Source organism: Anopheles maculipalpis, chromosome 3RL (genome assembly GCF_943734695.1).
Source record: "Anopheles maculipalpis chromosome 3RL, idAnoMacuDA_375_x, whole genome shotgun sequence".
Taxonomy (NCBI): Eukaryota; Metazoa; Arthropoda; class Insecta; order Diptera; family Culicidae; genus Anopheles; species Anopheles maculipalpis.
The window spans coordinates 55,606,104-55,615,780 of NC_064872.1; the positions used below are offsets into that span (position 1 = coordinate 55,606,104).

Genomic DNA, 9,677 nt, shown 5'->3' on the forward strand with positions numbered 1-9,677 from the left:
GGAGCTGTGTGTGGCCACTCTGGTATCGGAGTGAAGAGAAAAAATGACAAAGGCGACGAAAGCTAGCACGGAACAGTTCGGGCAACAGCGATCGATTCCCGTGACCAACTTCCCGTCATGTTTCCCTCATTAAGGATGCAGCTCTGTGCGTAATCATCGTCAATCCATCTTCGTGTTTATTGTTGGTGCAAGCATAGGGTATAAAGGGGGACAAGGGCAAGTGGCAAACAGCATAACTCAGCAAGGATGGAGAGCAATCCGGGTGAATCGTCGGAGGTCGTGTACGGCACGCACGAAGACTCCGCAATGGTGATGTCAGAAAAGGTAATACATGAAACTCAATAACAAAAAGAACTAGACGGATAATGCCAAAAAGCATATGCAAGGGGACGACAAGTGCATTGGAAGATTGCATTGCAAGAGGAACACAACACGAAAGCATAGCAGCCTAGCTAGCTGGGTAAACGAGAATGACCGATTATGCGTTCCGGTTTGTGGACGTCTCCGAGCAGTTCCGCTTGGAGCATTGGCTAAAAGGAAAGTGTAGCTTAAATCTAATTAGCCTGCAACGTGCATATGCTTGGTCGGCTGACTTTTCGACTGCAATCTGGCACCAAACTGCTAGTGGACAGAACGGATATAGAATGAAATTGGACACCTTTACCGTGTTTTGTTGTTATGAATGCTGAATGACGTCCACAAATAACTTTAAATCAGTCTTTGGAAACGCTAAGCTTGCGTTTCAAATTCCTCCCCATTACAATATGGAATGGAAAACGAATTTTATATAATAAGCATATTATTCTAATAAGAGGCATCGTTTACTTGCCTAACATCTGGTAATGAATGAATGTTACTAATCTTTGTTTACCTTTCGATTTTGTGCAGGTGCAATCTTTAGCCGGGAGCATTTATCAAGAATTCGAACGTATGATTCAACGGTACGATGAGGATGTGGTGAAAACACTCATGCCACTGCTAGTGAACGTACTCGAATGTCTCGATTCGGCGTACCAAACGAACCAGGAACAGGATGTCGAACTGGAACTGCTTCGCGAAGACAACGAGCAGCTGGTAACGCAGTACGAGCGTGAAAAGAATGCTCGCAAACAGTCGGAACAGAAGCTGCTCGAGACGGAAGATTTGGCCGAGCAGGAGAACAAAGAGCTGGCCAGCCGTCTTGAGTCGCTGGAAAGCATCGTGCGCATGTTGGAGCTCAAGCACAAAAACAGCATGGACCATGCCAGCCGGTTGGAAGAACGCGAATCCGAGCTCAAGAAGGAGTACAGCAAACTGCACGAACGGTACACGGAACTGTTCAAAACGCACGTAGACTACATGGAGCGTACGAAGCTGATGATGGGCAATTCAACCCACTCGCAGGCGGGATCAGCCTCCGAACGGTTGGACGTTTCCCGATCCCGTCTAATGCCCATGATGCGCTCAACGGGACCCGTTTCGTACGGGTTTGCATCGTTGGAAAATTCTACCATGCTCGATACGGAAACACTTTGCAGCGAAGATGACAGCGGGCCCGATTCGGGACCACCTTCGCTGCAGAACGAAATCGAAACGAAGGCTACGGAAAAGGTGGAAGAGGTAGATTCGGCCACAACGACACCGGCCGATGGAATGGCAACGAGCTCAACCGCAAAGGTACTGCAGAGTCCATCCGGTGGCGGTGTGTCGGGTAAAACGACCACAAAGAAAGAGCAACGTTCGGCCAACACGCTTTATCAGGAGCTGTCGTTTCAAGATGATAATTTGGAAAGTGAAGAAAACGAAATTACCGGTGCCTGGGTACATCCCGGGGATTATGCGTCATCAGGTATGGATTGTTGCATGTTTGCATGGGTTGCAGTGTTGAGCAAATTGTGTGGAGAACAAAATTATTCATTGATTTCATGTTCACATACCATGCAGTATGTGGTGCGATAAGGGAAAAACCTGGAACAATAACGGCGTATGTATGATGGTTTCAGGCTCATTGCAATAATCAAATTCTTGGCATTTGTATCATAAATTTGAGCCTGAAAAAGGATACTGTTGAAACGGTTATTTAGTTTGCTGCTAATTCCAGAACATACCAATGAGATCAGCTAGTTCGTAAGAAGTCATTTGACCACAATTTATCGCATATCGCTCAAGGTCTCATGTGCTTCTTAAGTTTCCTCAGTTCCAAACACTGCCCGTACGGCAATTGCCAAAATAAGTTGTGAAAGAGACTAACATTTATTACAAATCTATACGGAGAAACTGGCGGCTCCACTATGAAACGACATTTGTCTAGAGAACTGATAATATGTAGTTTCAAGAAATTACTTCACCTGTTGAAAAAAGAAAAAGATATCTATCCTGTCTGTCTGTCCGATGAAAAGGCAACACAGATCGATTCAGAATAACAAATTAATTTTAGGATGTTTTGGAGTGTTGAAATTAGCATTGGTAGCATCCAGCATGAAGTTTATACCCAAAGGTGTGTCTCTCTTTGCCAAGCTATTTAGCTTCTGAAGCCTTTTCTAACGTACACATGACAGTCAATATTCTAGACTTCTTTATACTACAATTGAAAAACTTATTCGGGCGTTCGATGTCATCTGGCGAATACTTTTGATAAATGAAGCCCAAAATGTGGTTAATATTACATGCTACAATACTAAAGCTCATTGCAGTCCGGTTGAATATGGGAAACCTTTTATACAATTTAAATTTTCGCTGTTTTTTGTCCGCCGCACCACGTCATTCATCAAATTCTCATGATTGAAACATTAACAGTTCTTTCACATTCATATTGTGTGACTAATGTAATACGTTTTAGATAAGTTTCTTATTTTATCATGCGAAATAATATTCCATATTAAGCTCATTTTTGACCAAGAATCCGTCCTACTGATAATGTTCATGAAACACACATTAAAGTTCATTGCATGTCGCAAACCCTTTTAACGCTTTTCTTATTTTACTAATTGCTCCTTTTTTCATCCGCTTTTTTCTACCCTTGCAGCTAACGATAACTTTTTCGGTAAGTCACTCATTACACCTTATCTAATGTAAAAATTTATATATAGATAGATACATACACAAACACTAATAGAACCAAACATTATCGGTGAAGATCATTTAGTTCTATTTAAAAATGTGTTCTATTTCTAATTTCTCGCAGGTATGGGCAAAGAGGTTGAAAATTTGATCATGGAAAACAATGAGCTGTTAGCGACCAAGTGAGTGTGATAATGAGTATGATATTTTTTAAAAAAACATGATTTTTAATAATCATTTGTCTTTGTACTTTCCCCACAGGAATGCACTCAACATCGTGAAAGACGATCTAATAGTGAAAGTGGACGAGTTGACCGGTGAAATCGAAATCCTTCGAGAGGAGCTGAACGCGGTCATACTGGCACGCAACAAGCTCAAGGCAAAGGTAACCGAGCTAGAGGAGGAACTGAAAAAAACGAAAGCCCAAGTAAAGCAAGCCTCATCGTCGGCAACCGACCAAGAGGAGGAGGGTGACGTACCGATGGCACAGCGCAAACGATTCACCCGTGTCGAGATGGCGCGCGTGCTAATGGAGCGTAACCAGTACAAGGAGCGCTTTATGGAGCTACAGGATGCGGTACGCTGGACGGAAATGATGCGTGCCTCACGGGTCGAAAATCTGGACAAGAAATCCAAGCAAGGCATTTGGAAGTTTTTTAGTAATCTCTTTAGCTCCAACGATAGGCCAACGAATGAGTCCCCCGGGCGCCTTCATCAGCGCTATGGTGGCGTGAGTGCGCAATCGCAAGCGCACGGTGCCGCCACGCTGCTGCCTGCCATGCCCGAGGGACGAATGCTCATTGGGGCAGGCAATAGCGGCGGTGCGGGTGGTGGTGTAGGTGTTGGTATCGGTGGTCTCGGTGTGGTCGGTTCCTCGACTGCCCTTTTACGCAGTGGCCATGCAAGCAACATACTGGTGCTATCGAAAGAACCCGAACTGACGCAATCGGAGCGTGCGATGCAGCGGCGCCGGGACCAGTACCGGCAGGTGAGGGCACACGTACAGAAGGAGGATGGCCGGCTGCAAGCATACGGTTGGAGTTTACCTAGTCTTAAACCATCGAACGCGACAGGAGCGAACGGTGGCATTGGTGGTGGTGGTATTGGAGGTGTGGGGCGCCCGACCGGTAGTGGTGTGCCAGTTCCGGTTCCTGTATACTGTCGCCCATTGGCCGAGGCTAGTCCGCACATGAAGGTGTGGTGTGCAAGTGGCGTTAATCTGCAGGGCGGCTACACGAAGGATGGTGGCTGTATCGTTGGGGCGGCTAGCATTTTTTATTCAAAAGACACAACAACCGGCGGCGGCGGTGGTGCACAGATCACCGAGATAACGGGTGATGAGGCCACGGTAGAACCGAAAGATTTGGGTGAACTGTTGGAGCGAAAGCTTCTCGCGCTGGGCGGTCCAAACTCGCTCGATGCGGACAGTGAGCTTAGTTCGTACGTGTGGATCTGCACCAGCACCCATTCGGCCAGCACGGTAACGGTGATCGATGCTAAAAACCCGTCCGAAGTGCTGGACTCGTTCCCTGTGTGCCAGAATCATTTGCTGTGCATCTGTACGGTTCGTGGTGCACTTGAAATGGACTACGCAATGTTGGAAAACAGCGAAGTTACTAAATCGGGTGAGTGTATAACACATTTCGGAGACTTTTCTTTTTGTGCGATTCCTTATATTTTTTTAAATTCATCCCGTAATATTTTTAAAATGCTTTGTAATACACAACACGAACTCAAAATAGCGGAAAAATGGTATAAAATCTTACAGAAACATGTCTTTCTTTTGCAACAATCTTCCTTTTGTAGGCAAAATGCTTGAAAAACCCGGCGAATCTCCTGACGATATTGGTAAAGTATCGTATGAAAAGGTTGTCCGCACATCCGCCGAATCGGCGGCAGCTACTTCAGCAGACGAAAGTAAAGTTACAGAACAAGCTCAAGAAGCGGTACCACCATCCGATACAGGACCGGAACAAGCGACCGAAGCTAACAACGATCGTGATCTTAACCATAACAGTAAGGTAAGGCGATCGCTACTACTAACTACTGTTAAGCAAATTAATAATAAATAAATTCACACTTTTTAGCTGCCCTCGAATGAAACCGCCGACAGCCTCAACGTGGACACGAAAGAGATTGCGATCGCGGTGGACGGTAACGATAATACGATTGACGGTGAAACGACTTCCTCACCCAGCAGACAACAACAGTCTGCTGCTGCGATCGAAGAATCCATCTCTTCGATCGGACCGACGATGTGGCTCGGAGCACAGAACGGTATGCTGTACGTGCACAGTTCCGTCGCCCGATGGAACGTCTGCCTGCACAAGATCAAACTGCCCGACTCGGTGCTCTCGATCGTGCACGTAGAATCGCGTGTGATCGTAGCGCTTGCGAACGGCACGTTGGCAGTATTTCGACGACAGGTGAACGGTGAATGGGATCTAAACAGCTACCATCTGCTAACGCTCGGTTCGCCGAAATATTCGGTGCGTTGTTTGACGATTGTTGGCGATAAGGTTTGGGCCGCGCACCGTAACAAGATACATGTGATCGATCCAATCACGCTGTGCATACTGAAATCGTTCGAAGCACATCCACGGAAGGAAAGTCAGATCCGACAGATGGCAACAACGGGGCTGGGTGTGTGGGTATCCATAAGGTAGGTGATACGAGATAAAACAAAGGTGATCGTTTGTTTTTAATGCAACAATATAAATAATGGGTCAATTTGTATTCTTTGTTTACTAGATTGGACTCGACTTTAAGGCTGTTTTCGGCAGAAACGTACGATCATCTGGAAGACATCGACATCGATCCGTACGTGTCGAAGATGTTGGGAACGGGAAAGCTCGGCTTTTCCTTTGTACGTATTACCGCACTGCTGGTATCGTGCAACAGGCTGTGGATAGGTACGTCAAACTCCCTTTGAACCTCACGTGCTTTCTCATACACAAACGCTCATCTACCAACTGGGATTAATTTAAGGAACTGGCAACGGTGTGGTAATTTCCGTACCACTGACTGACGCTAGCGGCGCTTCCAATACACCGTACTCGCCGCGATTCGCAAATGCTCAACTATCGTTCCATGGGCACCGCGACGCAGTGAAGTTTTTCGTGTCCGTACCGATGAACCCACCCAACCAAGGGTTACCGACCACTTCGAAGGATATGCTGGTTATATCCGGTGGCGAAGGATACATTGATTTTCGGTTAGGTAAGTAGTGCGAGCGATGGTGTGCCGCTTTCCGGGAAACTCTTATTAGTTTAAGGCTTTCTACACAAATGAAATTATTAGGTCTGCTGACTTAATAGTTTGACTTTAATTTTGAGTTACTTAGGAACACAATCGTATACATCATTCGAAATAATCATCAATCAGGTTTTACGAGCTTTAGGTAGCATATTTACACTATCGCATGCGCGAAACTGTTTATGTTCATTTGTTAGAATAGTTTAAATGAATGATTATGACCATTTTAACTCAAAATAATGCTTGAATTATTTGCCACTACTACTAGGTGCATGCGTTAGTATGGAATGCTAATTATTTGTTATGTCCAATAACATGCCATACAACTTATAATTTAATTTTGTTGCAGTACAATCGAATTATATTGTTTTTTTTTACAAACGATTAATATTAAGTATCCTATTACCAAAATCTGCCTATTAGACACTATTTTGGCAGATTGGTATTGGCAAAAACCCTTAATAGTGTTGTTAAGGCAATTTTGACAATAGGGGAACTATGCTTGTTTGTGTGGATCGCACGGTAGTATATTTTTAAGCGGGTAGTACTCTCTGACAATAAGGTATTTTTGTGGATTTCTTTTAAGATAATGACATAAATACTATTCATAAGTATCTTCTGCCCTATTTGGGTCATTAAAAAATGTTGGGCCGTGAAGCTTCGAAAACATAGCACCGAGATAGTCATGTGCGATGTTTCCTATTGTTTAACTTGAGTGTAGTGTGCTACCCCCTTAAGTGCCTTTTCGTTTAAACTGTATGCTTGACTTGCATTAGATCAAACAATTAATTAGCACTGTGATCTATATATGAATTCGCTAATGATCAAATGAATGCAATGTGAACAATAGTCCTTATATTGAACGTATCCTGCGCACTTGTGGCGATTAATCGCAACATTGGCCACACAATGTACAACAACCTTAGTTCCACTCCATCACATTATTGTTCTCTTTTCCCTTTTCTCTCTTTTTTTCGTCTCTCTTTCTCTCTTTCTCTCTCTCTCTCTCTTCTAGAAGAAATAGTAGAAGATGTATGCGATGCCGCAACACACTTATTAGTTTGGCGTGTTAGTTCATCGTACGATGATTTATCTGTTTGTAGCTAAGGTTTATTGTATATTTTCTAAGAGAAAGAAAGTATAGAGCCACCTCCTACTACTCCCCTCACCCACCCAAATGCTACCGTTTCGGTTAAAACGGTCCATTGCGAATGTCCCAATTACGAAACAAACACGTATCGGCGCACGTGCCCCACTACCTATAGTTCTCGAACATATATTTGCGAAGGTATGTTGCTTTTAGTTTGTTTTTGTTTTTCTTTAATTGTTTTTTATAATGTATTTAATTTTTATTTTTTTGCTTATTGCTGGTTTTTCTTTACTCATTAGTGATTTCTCTTTAACAATACGGCACTGGACCGTCATAATTAATTATAAATAAATAGTGATTTCTCTTTATACGCTTAGTTAGTTTTTGCTTCATAATACAGTCCAAAAAGAACTTTGCTGTTTGCTTTCCTGATTTTTCTTTTGTGAAATTCCACTTTTTGTACATATGCTTTGTCTTCTAAAGTATTTGGGAGAAAGGGAAAATGGTATCGTGTTCGAGCGTATACAGCGTGCTTTTTTGGATTGGGCTGTGCAAGGTTTGGTTTGCGTTGTATTGTAGTAAAGTAAACAATGGTGTATTATATTTAAATTATTTTATGGGCAGAGGTTTATATCTTTTGTAGGCTTATTGACGTTCCGATTTATAATATTTGTAGTTTTTGGCTCAACGTTGATTATTGACAGAGAGACAATATCTAGAAGGATGAATTACTTTCATGTTTCATGGGCGAAACGGAGCAAAAGACAGCGACATGTCAGCCGAAATCAAGTTGTGTTGAAAAAGTTAGAAAAAATCCTCAAAAAATGGAAATTGTTAGCAGAGATCACGACAGGTATTTGGAACAGAGGAAAACTGAGAGACTTCAATCTACGCTACATATAATAAATAATTTAGCAAATACGGCCAGGGCGTGCTTAAAGAAGGAATCTCACGAGATTCTTTAATGCAGTACCTCCAGCAGCTTGCAAACTTTTAAAAAAAGTTTATTATATATTTATTATTAGAATATATTCTAATGTACGTAATAGTCTGCTGTGGAATCTACTTTAAGATTATTCTTGGGTCGTCAGTTCCAAGATACGAATCACGGTCATCACTACGACTGTACGAACATTTGCGACATGTTAAGCTTTTCAAGGTTTCAACAGCCAAACAGGATGCAAGAACTACACGCTATAGGCTAAGCATATCAAAAATGCGGTCTCAAAGGAAATTTAAACACCCCTCGCAAAGCAATATCGATGATTCGACATTGATTTTGGTGGATTTTTTGTTGTTGTCAAATACTCAAGAAGCGTATTTCTCAAAAAAAAAACCCTCGGATCAATAAATGTAGTAAGACCTAGTGATTAGATGGCCAGCATGACCTGTGGGACGTTAATGCAAGAAGAATATCTCATCTATTGCACATTATAGATCAAATTTTTGGTACTGTTCTGTTAAAATTTTAATCAGAGTTCCTTTAATCAGACCATCTCGGAACTGTTAGTTTATTTGCTTGAAAAAAAAATTAATTTAATTTTAAATCGGACTTTTGAACTTCAAGGTATATGTCGAGGGTGTCTGATCCAGCAGTTCTACGTAGTTAATGACTATAATATAATTAATGTGTGATATGTAGTAAATGGATGGGTGTCTTTTTCGATAATTGTATATCTGTAGGGAAAAATGACTGTTTTTTAAATTTTTTCTTTCATGATCGCTATTACAATGGAAGTAAAATAATGTCTTGCTTAATTTTTCATGAACTTTGCTTCGTTAGGAAGCACAGCAAATGGTTATTGATGATTAAGAAAGAAGCTTACCTTTATAGTAAAAATATTGATCTGTTATATTTTATCTTTCATTGCTCTACATTTACGAAATACTTTTATACTCAATTGAAGGACTTTTTTATCACTCGCATTTCCTTTCTATTCCACCATTTTACCGCTAATGTTCATATTCATTACAGGATTTTTTTTTTTGTATAAAATGTGCTCTACTTTCATAAATTAGATTGTGTTTGGCTTATTCTCTCAAATTCTTTTATAGTTAGTCGGATTTGTTGTGTTAGTTATATCTGTACATATGATGCTCTGAGTGAAATTAATCCTGTGCCGTGTGCACGCTTGATTAGCATACTGCTTCAATTTAATATTTTCTTATTGCGTTCCTTTACTTCTCAGGTGACGGCGACATGGAGGCCAGCGTCGAACTAGAACCGAACCAAACCATAGAGAATCGCAATGAAAAAAGCTACATAATCGTGTGGAAAGTCAGCAATCGCTGA

The 9,677-nt window shown here is 41.9% G+C and overlaps 1 protein-coding gene across 2 annotated transcripts; it reads left to right on the plus strand.

The window, feature by feature from the left end:
• The first annotated feature begins 208 nt into the window (after window positions 1-208).
• On the plus strand, window positions 209-9,677 carry LOC126561416 (JNK-interacting protein 3). Of its 2 annotated transcripts, none has more exons than XM_050217547.1 (10): window positions 209-324; window positions 889-1,828; window positions 3,005-3,022; window positions 3,164-3,221; window positions 3,301-4,664; window positions 4,846-5,060; window positions 5,127-5,701; window positions 5,791-5,951; window positions 6,028-6,258; window positions 9,574-9,677. In XM_050217547.1, exons 1-10 carry the CDS (start codon window positions 247-249, stop codon window positions 9,675-9,677), a joined length of 3,744 nt encoding a protein of 1,247 aa, XP_050073504.1. In that variant the 5' UTR covers window positions 209-246. The 2 variants fall into 2 exon arrangements, with proteins under 2 accessions (XP_050073504.1, XP_050073505.1); XM_050217548.1 differs by lacking the exon at window positions 9,574-9,677 and adding an exon at window positions 7,310-7,461.

Excerpts from the sequence above, each read along its gene's own strand:
- LOC126561416 (XM_050217547.1), top strand. The coding sequence starts at position 247 with ATGGAGAGCAATCCGGGTGAATCGTCGGAGGTCGTGTACGGCACGCAC. Across the intron at positions 325-888 it reads CAATGGTGATGTCAGAAAAG|GTGCAATCTTTAGCCGGGAG; the intron begins GTAATACATGAA and ends GATTTTGTGCAG. Across the intron at positions 5,061-5,126 it reads ATCTTAACCATAACAGTAAG|CTGCCCTCGAATGAAACCGC; the intron begins GTAAGGCGATCG and ends CACACTTTTTAG.